The 13,542-nt window shown below is 29.7% G+C and overlaps 2 protein-coding genes across 9 annotated transcripts; one reads left to right on the forward strand and one right to left on the reverse strand.

The window, feature by feature from the left end:
• Positions 1-349: 349 nt before the first annotated feature.
• Stat92E (Signal transducer and transcription activator Stat92E) lies at positions 350-9,499 on the forward strand. Of its 5 annotated transcripts, none has more exons than XM_076414385.1 (16): positions 350-514; positions 800-944; positions 1,004-1,180; positions 3,453-3,621; positions 3,679-3,760; positions 3,817-3,920; positions 3,974-4,152; positions 4,630-4,839; positions 4,935-5,101; positions 5,159-5,331; positions 5,425-5,553; positions 5,610-5,866; positions 5,930-6,054; positions 6,108-6,263; positions 6,368-6,512; positions 6,589-9,499. In XM_076414385.1, exons 2-16 carry the CDS (start codon positions 811-813, stop codon positions 6,611-6,613), a joined length of 2,232 nt encoding a protein of 743 aa, XP_076270500.1. In that variant the 5' UTR covers positions 350-514; positions 800-810; the 3' UTR covers positions 6,614-9,499. The 5 variants fall into 5 exon arrangements, with proteins under 5 accessions (XP_076270500.1, XP_076270499.1, XP_076270503.1 ...); XM_076414384.1 differs by having other exon boundaries at positions 7,575-9,499; XM_076414388.1 differs by lacking the exons at positions 350-514; positions 800-944; positions 1,004-1,180 and adding an exon at positions 1,264-1,441.
• Positions 9,500-11,038: 1,539 nt separating this feature from the next.
• LOC143202703 (solute carrier family 25 member 44) lies at positions 11,039-13,507 on the reverse strand. Of its 4 annotated transcripts, none has more exons than XM_076414417.1 (6): positions 13,308-13,507; positions 12,909-13,244; positions 12,741-12,833; positions 12,453-12,634; positions 12,212-12,398; positions 11,039-11,966 (listed from the first exon to the last, which is right to left on the reverse strand). In XM_076414417.1, the coding sequence occupies exons 2-6, from the start codon at positions 13,096-13,098 to the stop codon at positions 11,647-11,649; spliced, it is 972 nt and encodes a 323-aa protein (XP_076270532.1). In that variant the 5' UTR covers positions 13,099-13,244; positions 13,308-13,507; the 3' UTR covers positions 11,039-11,646. The 4 variants fall into 4 exon arrangements, with proteins under 4 accessions (XP_076270532.1, XP_076270530.1, XP_076270531.1 ...); XM_076414415.1 differs by having other exon boundaries at positions 12,450-12,634; positions 13,308-13,506; XM_076414416.1 differs by having other exon boundaries at positions 12,909-13,251; positions 13,308-13,430.
• Positions 13,508-13,542: the final 35 nt, after the last annotated feature.

Here is a 13,542-nt window from a genome sequence, read left to right on the forward strand (position 1 = left end):
GAAAATAATCAATCAGTTTTACAGTATAATTTTTCCTAGATGATAAATCTATAAACAGTTATCATTTTGGATATGTCACGTCATGGCCATAGAGTCACAGATAACGCCGCCCTAGGGCGCTACCTGTTTACGTGATAATGCAGGTTTGCCACATGTATTTTTCAAATTTTATATTTGTATTTTCTGGAACATTCTGAGAAAATTAATAGCTTATTAGTTATATATTTTTACAACTTTTATTGTACACATTATGAATTACAACTATTTCATTGAGAAATTAAAAAAAAATTAATCAAAAGTAAGCTAGTTATAATCACAGTTATAAGTACCTGTGTCATGGGTAACTTTGACAACATTGAGTTAATTGACGTCAGTCAGTAACTATGGCCGACATGTAATTGTTTGAGTACGTTGTAGAATTATTTTTCCACAGTTATTGTGTTGTTATTTTTTTTATTAAATGGTAGAAAGAAGTTAATAAAGTGCAATTTGTATAAACTACAGGTTATTACAGGTTTGTTGGGTATTACTTACATTATTTCGGTTTTGAGCCAGTTCTTAAATAAATAAATAGCGGCATGGAGTTATGTGACCTTGAATGTTGATTTTTTTTGCATACTGCAAAGATCTTATTTATGATTCCCATGATAGTATTTATCCAGATTAGGAAATAATAAGTTTTTATATGGAGCTAAAGTTAATTAAAATGTGTAATCGGTGATCCAGGCTAATTTGCATTTCCTCTAATTGAAAATTTCCCTTATTATCAGTTGCTAAACAAACATTTAATCTTGTTTAGAATAAGAAAAAATGGCTTTGTGGGCAAAAGCTCAACAGCTGCCGGCGGATAGTATGCCTTTACAGCAAATTAGAGGTATTTATGGAGAACATTTTCCTATAGAGGTTAGACACTATTTGGCGCAATTCATTGAGGAAAAATTTTGGTAGGTAATTTTAATTTTACATAGCCTACATTTTAACAGCATCGTGATTGATTTTATAGGTCTAACACTGAACCGATTCCGGATAATCCAGCTTATGAACAGTATGTTGCAGAGTTGGTAAATCAACTAATACAGGAAATTGAAAACAAGGCTGAAACCTCCACAGATCCCTCAGAGTACTTTTTGACTAAGTTGAAATTAGCCGAAGCTGCTAAGTTATTCAGGGAGAGGTACAGGTATGGTATAGCATGCAGTTAACTTAAGATAGCATTTAGTGATGAAGTAAAGGTTAATATCTTCTGTCAAATAGTGCTTACGATAATATATTAATATTTTCCACAACATCGTTTATCAGTTCATAAACCACAACTTTATATCAGCTAAACTTTCTTAAGCGATTACTCTCAGTTTAATAATACCTTTTCATCAATACAGTTATTAGATATTACATTGAATTGAATGTTTATTGTAATTTTGGGTGAAATGTAAATTTTATGGTAAGTCTTATTATATAACAAGTATAGGAAATTAACAATTGGTTTCGTAGTTCCTTCTTTTAATTTCTGTTCAGTACTGCTTTATGTATTTTTGCTTTTGTCATGCATGTTTTTATGTGGAAATGTTTGGTTATATCTTACGTGTTTCTTTTAGCATATTTCAATATCATTTTAATTTATTTGTTTTGATATATTTAATTTTTATTAAATCTCATTTTTGTAATATGTGATTTCTAAAGATTTGAAGACTGAGTATGAAGGATATATATATATATATATATATATATATATATATATATATATATATATATATATATATATATATATATATATATAATTCAATTAATATATGTATAAGTGGTAAAGTTATAAAAATTCTTGAAATATATTTTGAAATACTTCACTTAACACTGATATTAATAATTAGGATATATTTTTTTTGCCATGACTCCATATTTATCAGTTTTATGGTTTTTGTGGTTTGAATAAAAAAAGCCCAGTTTAACTTATAGCTTATCTGTAATGGTATTTTTAAGAGTTCCTATTAAAAAGGCGGCAATAACAACAAAACTGAAAAAATGCACTTGGGCGGAATTGCGAAATGATATTTGTTAATTCTCGGGGTTTGCGTTTTCTTTGTTGTCTAAAGCTTGCAATAAAATGAGTTATAAGTAAAACTGAGCACGTACGACGTTTCTGTTATTTTCGTAGAAATATGTAAATTGGTGTGATGGTTTGCATTTATCCATCATTTGATCTGTGAGGTTTTAAACTGCATAACTTGACAAATGCGAACAGTCAGTAAGTTGACTATTATATTTAAAATAAAACAAAACAGTACTTATATTTTATTATTATCCTATCAGAGTTTCTTGTAGCTTAAGTAAAATAAGTTATTTTTTAAGAGAAATAAAAAACCATACAATTTTAGGAGTATATTCAGTATGATTTAGTATCAGTTGTGTGCTTTTTGATATCTTAAATCCCGTTAATCATTTGATTATTTAACCAGATAAAAGTGTAAACGAATATTGACTTTGCAAATATATCCCCGGTATAACAGATATACATTAGACCTTTTTTTGTATAAATATTTGGACATTTGCATTTCGTCAACGTTATATATTTTATGTGTAAATGACTGGAAATTATCAGCCATTTTTTTCAATTACTATAGTCTTTATTTTTAAAGAAATAAAAATAAAAATTTCTTGGGTAACTTGTACTTGTGGTATTTCTTATAACTCTCCTGGAAATAGAAAGTACCACCCGTTTCACCAATTCGGAGTAATTTATAGATTTACATCGAAGAACCTTGACAAGTATTGCACATGTGCATGTTAATTTCAGGCTTCTCTCTTATATCTATATCAATATAATTCTAAAATAAATAAATATATGTAGCAGTTCTGTTTTAATTCAAATTTTATATATGATTAGTTCTCGACCTTCAATTAAACAAATGCAAGCTAATACATTATGAGCTATTTATTACTCATACAACATCAATTATGCTCACTTATCTCATTCGAGTCTGAGGATTAATTAGTGGAATCTGAACTGAATCACTGTGATAATAAATTCTCTAGTATGGTGATAACGTCATAACTTGATTTTTTAAAAAAGTTTAACTTGATTATCATTTGCCAATATTAAAAAAGGATTGTCAAAATATAGTTGATATTTCTCTTCAAATGTAGGAACGATTATCAATTATGTACAGCATTTTTATTAGAATACCTCACATATTCTCTATTAGAATCCAACATTTTTGTCAGTTTCTAATTATAAAGAAGATATAAAAAAGCCTTACACGTTAATGTAATTGCAGTGCAGGTAAAAATAGGTGTTTTATATGTTATCAAATATGCGGTGATTTTCTGGCTTATTTGTTTATAAAGATCCCAAAATTGTTTACATAGTGAATATTGTATAGAACTTAACTGTATTTATGGAATTTCCATGCATGAGTAATTTTGTTATATATTATTTATTATCTGTTTTTTAACAGTTCCAATCCGCTCCAGTTGTTTAATTTTATTCGGCAGTGCCTAGCGACTGAAATGAAATTTTTGCAAGCGGCTGGTGCCGATTTTATGGGAATGGGTCCGACTTTACCATTATCTAACTCTGCTGCTGAAGTGTTGCACAAGCTTGAAGATTTAAGAAAACGAACACAGGTAGGTATCGATATATGTGTGTTAACGAAAATTAGAATTCAAATCCTTAATTGTTAGGCAACAGCAGAAGATGCCCGTAAGCTGGAGCAAGAGCAGGAAGCTTTTGCCTTACAATATCATGAGTGTACCAAAGTGAATGGTAATTAGTTGTAAGTTAATGCGTTTCAGAATGTTAACAGTAGTTTATCGTTTTAGCTCATCTTCAACAGCTGAATAGTCAAGGGACAGCCCAAGAGCAACAGGCTGTACAGCCGTATATTAAGCGAAAGGAAATGTTAGAAGTGGATTTAAACAGAAGGGTATGAAGTAGAGAAAATATTAAAATGTGCGAAAATTAATGTTTTTTCTATAGGTCGCTGCTCTTATGGAACTCAGAATAAAATTGACGGAAAAGTTTAAACAAACATATCAACTGCTTCATCAGTTGCAGAGTCAAATAATCGACGATGAGTTGATACGCTGGAAACGTGATCAACAGTTGGCAGGAAATGGCGTACCATTTAACAGTAACTTGGACCAAATTCAGGATTGGTAAGGGATATTGTAGTTGTATATTTAGGCTGGTCTGTTAATTTCGGGTTTTTTTTGCGTATTTAAATCAAATATCTCGTTATATATACAATTGTTCTGAGTTATTAAATCATTATTATGATTCTATTCCATCAATAACCAATGCGACTGAAGCAAGAGGTGAAGAGGCAGAAAAAGACAAGAATTGATAAATATGAAACAATTTTCTTGCTATAACGACAAACATATACATCTTTAATCACTACGCAAAAATTTAAAGAGATTGGCTAAAAGTTTTGATGCATCTGGGATCACTTCATATATCCATTTGATTTTGAGGTCATCGTGCAGCTCTTCGTTAGTTACGTAGCGATAACTAGAACGTTTTATGCCTACTATCTTTCAATTGTGCTATAATAAAATTTTAAAGGCTGAAATTACTTTTCGAACCGACTTAATATCTTACGCATTTTATTATAAGTCTGACTAATGTTTAAGGTGCGAGAGCTTGGCAGAAATTATTTGGCATAGTAGACAGCAAATTAAGGAAGTGGAGAGATTGAAACAGAAACTGGCTTTAGATCCTCCGGGAGTTGTTGACGTTTTACCGTCACTTTTAGCGGAAATCACACAGTTACTTTCTTCTCTAGTGACTTCAACTTTTATTATTGAAAAACAACCACCACAAGTGATGAAAACCAACACAAGGTTAGTGAGAAATTAATCATCTGTATCATAAATCTTTTATAATAGACTATGCAAATTGATATAGTATTTTGTTTTATTATTATTTTTTACTGTAGATTTACAGCTACTGTACGCCTTTTGGTTGGTGGTAAATTAAATGTCCATATGAATCCACCTCAAGTGAAAGTAACCATTATATCGGAGTCACAAGCTAATCTACTTTTGAAAAGTGACAAATTGGTTAAAGGCAGTGATAGTTCTGGAGAAATACTGAACAATACAGGTAATTTAATAAATTAATATATTATTTAATAATCTTCATTCAATCATTAACTTGTAGGGACAATGGAATATCAGCAAACCACTCGACAGTTATCAGTTAGTTTTAGAAATATGCAGTTGAAAAAGATTAAAAGAGCAGAGAAGAAGGGCACTGAAAGTGTTATGGATGAAAAATTTTCGCTTTTCTTCCAATCACAATTTAGCGTCGGAGGTGGAGAGTTAATGTTTCAGGTAATTTTAATTAGGTGTTGCATTACTTCCTTTAGCTAGTGTAAACCAATAAATTCAAATGTAATATAGTGAATATAAATTGGATTTCTAAAGGTATGGACTCTCAGCTTGCCAGTAGTTGTCATTGTTCATGGTAATCAAGAACCTCATGCTTGGGCCACAATTACATGGGATAACGCGTTCAGTGAACCAGGACGATGTCCATTCCAAGTACCAGATAAAGTAAGTTTGTTATAGTAAGACTTAATATGGAATCTATAGAATCTATGGATGTACAGGTGCCTTGGAGCAAAATGAAGGAAACTTTGTCTCAGAAATTTAAATGGGCAACTGGTCGTGGTTTAAGCGAAGATAACTTACGATTTCTCGCTGAAAAAGCTTTTAGAGGTAACTACAACGAATCAACAAATTGCATGTTGAGTTGGGCACAGTTTTGTAAGGAGCCACTTAGCGAAAGAAACTTCACTTTCTGGGAATGGTTCTTTGCTATAATGAAACTAACCAGAGAACATTTACGTGGACCATGGGTGGATGGGTAATTATCTGTTATCATCATAGATATAATTTATAAATATGTGGAATGCAAATTTTTTTTTAGAGCGATAATGGGATTTGTTAAGAAAAAAACAGCTGAGGAAATGCTCTCCCCATGTCAATCCGGTACATTTCTGTTAAGGTTCTCAGATAGTGAGTTGGGAGGTATTACAATAGCGTGGGTATCAGGTAAATTATTGACAATTTTTACAGGAATATGTGGCAAATAAGCATTGTTTCAGATACTCAAGAGGTTTTCAGCTTGCAACCTTTTACATCGAAAGATTTCACGGTTCGATCTTTAGCCGACAGAATTTCCGACTTAAATCATTTGGTAGTACTTTTCCCTGACACGGCAAAAGAATTATTTTTCCAAAAGTATTACACACCATATCAAGGTAAGGATTACTAGCTAATCAGTATGATATGGTCAAAATGTTCTTCAAAATTAGTTGTGCTTAAGTTACATCAAGAAATGTATGTTCCTCCTATTTTTTAATAGAACAACAGCAACCAATCAATGGATATGTTAGGCCTGTTTTGGTAACTCAAGTATTGGGATTATCTGGATCAAATTACACTAACACCCCACCACACAACTTTATGAGCCCCGATCCTACAAGAGATACGCCTTCAGTAGCCAGCAGGTAAGTCTTAATTTATATATGTGTAAAGAATCGTTTTGAGAGCTGTAAAATCAACTCCATTCTTTTTTTGTCTTAGCTTTCAGAGTATGCTTGATCTCTAAAAGAGCCTTTTTCCGACTATAAGTGTTGTGATGTGTTAAAACTGATTATAGCTTTATTTCTAAAGTGATAAAAAGTTAGATTTTTGAAATCTACAAATTTTTAATATCCTTATTATTGATGTTTTAAAAACGAAGTTCTGTGCAACAGAGTTATATTTGTATTTTTATACTACTTTTTATACATTTTGCTTTTAATTATCTCTTAAAGATTTTTATACAATTTTTTATATATTATAAATGTTATCAGAAATATTTTAAATAATTATTGAAAGAATAAATTGTTCTTTTTCGACAAACGGTTTTTATTGAGATTGACAAATGCCATTTTGGAATTCTGAATCCTTATTTAGATGCGTAAGTCTAGAGAAGTAATTTAACTTTTTGAGTTTAACTAATTATTACATTTTATATAGAGAGATGATTCCCACATTTTTTAAATAAATACGCTATACTTTAAACCAAAATAGAAACCAAAATATTCTTTGAATATAAAGCTTTCAAGGACTTCATTATGCAGTACTGCTCTGTATTTTCTTTGGTGATTTTTCTAAATTTTATATCGATTTATTAATTCTGTTTGTCTACCTTAAACATTCCGACAATTATCTAAACTCATCGATGGTTTTTGCAAATTTTAAAATCTTTGAGTTTCTTTTTGTCGTCGTACGTGACGTATATTTAGCTTCTCTTCCGTCATTTTTAATACAACCATGACATTAACGTGCTGCAAAACAGACATAACCAGACACACTTGCAATTTTGTCACATTATTTATCGTTTTGTTTTTATTTTATTTTCATCATGCTTACGTTATTGTTATATCATCAATTGTAACATTTTGTAAGCATGTAAACAAACACAAGCGTCTGGATATTTCATCCAGTTAGAAATAAATAAAAGTATGCCATGGTTAGAGTCTGTGCTGCAGTGAGTGTTAAGTCTGGTTATGTTTTGTTTGTAGCTATGCCGGATCTGTGGCCACAACAGCGACTGCAGGTGCGCCACATCTAGGTGGTATGGAATATCTGGACCAGTTTGACGAGACAACTTATGCGGGCATCGATCTCAATATTAATGACCTGATGATGGGTTACACAAAATAGAAGACCTACAAAACATTGATTTACTACTTGTAGAACACGAGTTTAAAAGACCGGGTACATTGAGGTACGGTAGTGTTCATTTTATCAATAATTGTAATATTTCTGATTTAGTAGGTTTAGTAGTTATATTAAGAGTTTACTTTTATATTCTCGCAATATAACACTAATATTTGGTAAAATTTCAAGTCTGAAAACTTTCCACCGTCATTTTAATTCAGAAGCGAATGGTGTACTCGCTCTTTTAATCTCTCAAGCTTCTCATTGAAATTTTTTTATATAACTAATGCGATTTTTAATTTTAATGGGTAACATAGCAGCTATTAGTTTGATCGAAACTACTATAAATAAAATGTGATTTCTTCAATTTTAATTCGTATAAACGCTACCTACCCCCATTATAATCAATACACCTTCGTATAAATATTATATTTTATCTTTTAATAAAGTTCTCGGTGTGTGCTATTTTAATATTTCTGTTTTCGTCAATATTTGACTATTATTAATTTGATAAAATCTGTATTTTTTAAGTGCAGTAACTGTCTCAAACCCAGACATGTACGGGTCTGTTTATAAGATAAAAATAATATATAATATATCTATATATATTTATATATATTTTATAGAATTTTCAGATATTGAGGACTATTTAGATATTGGTGATCTACATTTGGCTATCATGTTGAAGGTGCTATTGAAAATATGACAATGTAATTATTAAATTTTATGAATGCCCTAGTTATACTCGCTTTTTTAAAGGTTGTTAGATATGTTATTTCTACAAAATTTTATATATTTTTATGCGCAAAGGTATATTTTAGAGAATATTGATTATATAAAATGTTTTCCTTTCTTGAGATAGATATTAATTATCCTAAATAATTATAATAAATGTCAGAACCTCGTGACTCGTTCGTATGTAACGACGTATTTAAAATTATCTTTTAAGTTTTTGTTATGTTAGTATTAAAAAAAGATCATTTTAGATCTCTTGATGATACCAAGCTGTCAATTATTTGATACTTAACAATTATTAGGTGTAGTACACGTGACTGTCTTAGTGCCTACGCTTTAGATTTTTGTTTTAGCCTATTTCTGTGATGTTTGTATATCTTGTGAGGGCAAAAGGAATTGAATTAATGAGACATCAGAGATAACTATTTACAAACTGTAAATATTATTTTCGTTATACATGTTAATCCAGATTTTAGAACAAAGTCAGTTACTGCGCTTATATTAGTTGTATAGGTTCTTGTTAAGACCTTAAATGTTTCAGCTGTTGCCATATTTTAGTTTGGGCCTTTTTTGTACTGCAATTATTATGAACTAAATTTTCTTTTTTTTTAAATGTTTCGCAATTTATTAAATACCAATGCTTATTCACATATGGATAGCAAGTACAAATGTTTTGTCATTTTATTTTTAATTTTTTAACATATTCTGTGGACTTAATTTAGTGCAATAAGTTTTGTAAATATATTTTGTCTATATTATACATAGTAATTTTGGTGCTTCTTTAATGTCTATTGTCTTAAGCAATTATATTTTGTGATTTTAAAATAATATAGTTGTACAATATGTGCAATGTACCATAATTTTATGCCGATGAAATGTTTTAATTTTTCAACCAAACATTATTGGTCTACAATTTCATGACGGACTCGACCTAAGCACTATCTTCTTTAGACAATCTCTAAACAGACAAATTTTTAGATTTAAACTAGAGATATTGTTAGGTTTTTAGCACATCAATTTTGGCTGGATAAGAATAAAGATTAATGTCATACTTAAGTTTGTTTCACTTTTCTTTCCCATAAATATGTTGGTGTAACATTCAATTAATTTAACAGAGGTGAATTTTAAGTTGGGCTGCATCCAACAGTATTGTGATTAAATGCGATAAAGCCATGTTAATATATATGCTATGCGTAAATACGCGCATGCTATTCTTATAATATTTTTAGCCTATAGTAAGTTTTTATTATTTTTTAGTATATTTTCTAGATAGATAGGTGGGTTGAACTAGAATACAGAGGGAACTAAATCTGGGATGATAAGATGCTGAAACAATTTGTACATTTACTTACATTTTTGCATTAGCTTCATCTGTATGAGCAAGTGCTTCATCTTTATTGAAATTTTTTTTTCTCTGAATCGGGTCTATTTGGTCTAAGCGGACACAATAATAAATTGAATGTATGAGGTAATCCTCAAACTAGCTTCAGCCTTTAATTAATCTGGTTTACATCTGTTTTAAATTTTCAATTTAACCATTAAGTTCTTATTTTGTTTTCAATCTTACCGGGTTAAGCTCATATGGAATAGAACTTCGCGAATTGATTGTTCCGCATAGTACCCAATTCTGAATTTTTTTTTTTGAAATTGTATTTAGCAAACGAAATAAAATAATACAAAGAAATGTTTTGCTTTGGACGATTTGTACATTGGTATATGCATAAACTTCAAGTGAATATCATATTTATTGGCTGAAGATACAGGGTCTATATAAATATATATACAAATACTCCAGATATTGTGTGATTTTAAAGTAACCTTTACTTTTAATGTTATTAGTAAAATTTAGCTGATGCTTATTCAGGTATAATGTGAGGATGTTTTGCACGAGTTGCTTCTCTCTACCTGAAATATCTTGTGTTTAGTTAGCATATAAGAAATGCTATTTGTATCTAGATTTTTTTAGAGCACTGGTAGTTTTTCAGTTTTTTAAATTTTTATTTAAAAAATTAAAACGCGAAAAATGCTTAGCGTATTATTCAATTAATACACAACCGTACATAAAAAAAATATTCTGTAGTATTTTTACTTATTAGTACCGAACACAACAATTGTGGTTTTTTATTTTGAAAATCAATAAAAATAAGGCAATATAAAACAGGGCTGTTTTGCAAATCGTCCATTTAACATCCAATTGAAGAACGGCATTTTATTGGAGTTGCTATGTACGCAGCAGCTGAAAATGTCATCTCAAACACAACGTCGATTGGCACCAGGCAATAATATGCTATTATTATAAGCCACTTGTAAAAATTGACCCTTTGTAGCCTATCTGGTGACAGCATAGACTGAAAATTTTTTTGGGCATTTCTCCGCTGTATCATTGATTACATTACCAGAAGTTGATGCATGTGGAACAGAATATGATTGTTCAGAGCAGTGATACAATTTTTGCAGTTTTAATTATGCTCTTGTTTTCTCATTATTGTATGTTTTAGTATATATCCTATTACATTTAATATTTAAGAGTGCATAAATAGTTCAACTATATATCAGTAGGAATCAGTATAATATTAATAAAACAATGGAGTTAATCGCAAATATTCTTTATTAACAGTATATATTTTCTTCTGAAACATACTGGAACCAGACATCAAATATTTACACGGGGTAAAGTGTGTGGCACTCGTGTAAATCTTTATTTAGATATATATTTATTGTCGTACCTGACACAAAAACAACATCAAATGGTCTCTTAAACATAATGTTTTAATGGAATTTAGTTAATCTAAGTATTTTCATAATCTTAAAATTTCAATTAACCAACAATTTCTTATAAATTATTATAACGACAACAAAGCACATATTAAAATAAAAAAACAACAACAAAAATATATAAATCTCTATGAAAATAAATAATATAACATGTCTTATATAAAAGAGAATTAAGATATTTGGCTAGAGAAGAAAAGTAAAAATGTAAGACAATTTTCCTATTGTTTTTGTAATGCTACAAAATAATTTTTACTATAATCTTTTTATCAGTAATCTTTCATATTTCCAAACTGCACACAATGTGCAAACTAATCACGTTCATTATTAATTCCATAAGATCCAATATAATACACTCAAGGTAAGTACCATATTCGTAACATTTCCTAATCAATAAATAACAAAGGCGTTCACTAATCAATAATATCACCACCTTACATAATCTCTATACTCTTCGTTAACGGACACCCGTTTTATTGTTTCATAACCTAAAATTATACTGAAACTAAAGGTGGCTGATTGTACTAATCTTGCGCTCAATCCTTTCGTAAACATCCAAAGGCCCTCTTCCCTCCAGAGATCTTTGAATGCACCTGCCATTGATTCTATACGTTGTACTTGCAATCTTGCTCTAACTGTATCTAATGGGTTTGTTATAATGGTTGTCGTGAAACCACCGATGGTGCCTGCTAATGTTTGGATAAATAGATGTGACACTGATGACGGTATTATTTTGAGCAATTCATCTACGGATAATTTTTAATAAGAATATGTATGTAATTGTCAAATAAATTGTAGAAAGATAAATTACTATGAAAAACACTCATTATTTGTAATTACCAGCTTATCAGAATATCCTCTATACATTGAATCTATATATTAAATTATTATGAGGTCAAATAACATAAGAGTATATTTAAAAAAAAATGATTCAATATATATCATGTTTATCACATAATTATTTATTTCATAGCATGCAAAATATAGTTACCTTGGTAGAAATGATAAAAACCCCACCACAGAGCTGAATTTGGAACATATGCTGCTAAACTGGCAAAGTAACCTCTGTAAAATCCACTAAATCCATCCACATGAAGGATTTTCCTTGCTATATCAATGGTGACAGATAGTTTACTTTTATCTGGATTATTGTTTATACCTAATGGGTTGAACGCTATCTAAATAATCAAAAATTAATATAATTGTGTAATTAAGTATCCATTATTTACTACTTTCTTATCACTAACTGTTCCCATCATCATTAGATGTTGGCTCAATACATCAAATGGTACAATGATAGTTTGGCCTACTAAAGATGCACAACCACCTGCTACTAATGCTCTAAGACGAGAATCAACATTTTTCTTTGATAGTAGATGTCTTACCCCCTCATAAGTTGAAATATAAAACACACCTAAAATTAACATTAGATCTTACTAAATTTTAAAAAACCTCTTATCTAAGCAAACTTAAAACTTAAGATTTTACTATATTATTTTATAATACTAGCAGTTATTTACCACTGACTATTTGCACAGATGAAATCCAAAAACCTTTATATAATCCAGAAAATCCTTCATACTTGTATATTTTTCCATAGGCATCAAACATTCCTAAAATATGCAAAAACATATTATGAAACCTTATGAAGTAACAACTTTGTTAGTTTACAACCACCAAAAACTTACCCCTATACATGTCATTGTGTTTCTGAATCTGTAGTCTTGTTTTAATAAGAGTTAACGGATAAAGAGCACATCTTACTGAAAATGAACTTAGCATTGACAAAGGAAAAAATTTGGTTTTGTCCATCATATGCCATTCAATTGTTTTAATATAACTCTTATGGTCGTTAACTTCTACTGGTATAAAATCCATGGTCAAAATTAAAAACACTTGTTTTTTGACTATAATAGTAATTAAAGGTCAAGTTTTCATGATTGAACTTGGGGGAAATGTGGGGTTAAGTTTTAACCGTCTTAATCATGACTTCTTGTATTTATGTTACTGATAGTTGACAAAAACTGAAACCTCAACAAAATAATTGAATTCATTATAAGCTAATTAATTTAAAACTACATTCTTACCACTAAATTTTGTACTATGAACTTGACATTTTTGTATTTATGACAAGCAGCAACTGTCAGGGTGATCATGTGTTTTAAACTCTACATCAAAATTAAAACTTTAAAATAAATACTCATATTTATAACTTATTACAAAAATCTTTTAAATATTTTCTAACGTATTTCCTAAAATAATTGAATTAAAAATTTCAATAATTATTAGTTGCCTACACGTGGGGATTTTTTTATGTCAATA

Source organism: Rhynchophorus ferrugineus, unplaced genomic scaffold, assembly GCF_030347505.1.
Source record: "Rhynchophorus ferrugineus isolate W39M unplaced genomic scaffold, kcgeb_rfMv2 rfM9, whole genome shotgun sequence".
Taxonomy (NCBI): Eukaryota; Metazoa; Arthropoda; class Insecta; order Coleoptera; family Curculionidae; genus Rhynchophorus; species Rhynchophorus ferrugineus.

Bases quoted from the DNA above. Each gene is read 5' to 3' on its own strand.
- Stat92E (XM_076414384.1), top strand. From the start codon at position 811: ATGGCTTTGTGGGCAAAAGCTCAACAGCTGCCGGCGGATAGTATGCCT. The intron at 5,102-5,158 runs GTAATTTAATAA...ATTAACTTGTAG, and splicing joins AGAAATACTGAACAATACAG to GGACAATGGAATATCAGCAA. The intron at 5,332-5,424 runs GTAATTTTAATT...GGATTTCTAAAG, and splicing joins GTGGAGAGTTAATGTTTCAG to GTATGGACTCTCAGCTTGCC.
- LOC143202703 (XM_076414415.1), bottom strand. From the start codon at position 13,098: ATGGATTTTATACCAGTAGAAGTTAACGACCATAAGAGTTATATTAAA. The intron at 12,399-12,449 runs GTAAATAATGGA...TTGATTATTTAG, and splicing joins CAGTTAGTGATAAGAAAGTA to ATAGCGTTCAACCCATTAGG. The intron at 11,967-12,211 runs GTAACTATATTT...AATTATCCGTAG, and splicing joins TTTTTATCATTTCTACCAAG to ATGAATTGCTCAAAATAATA.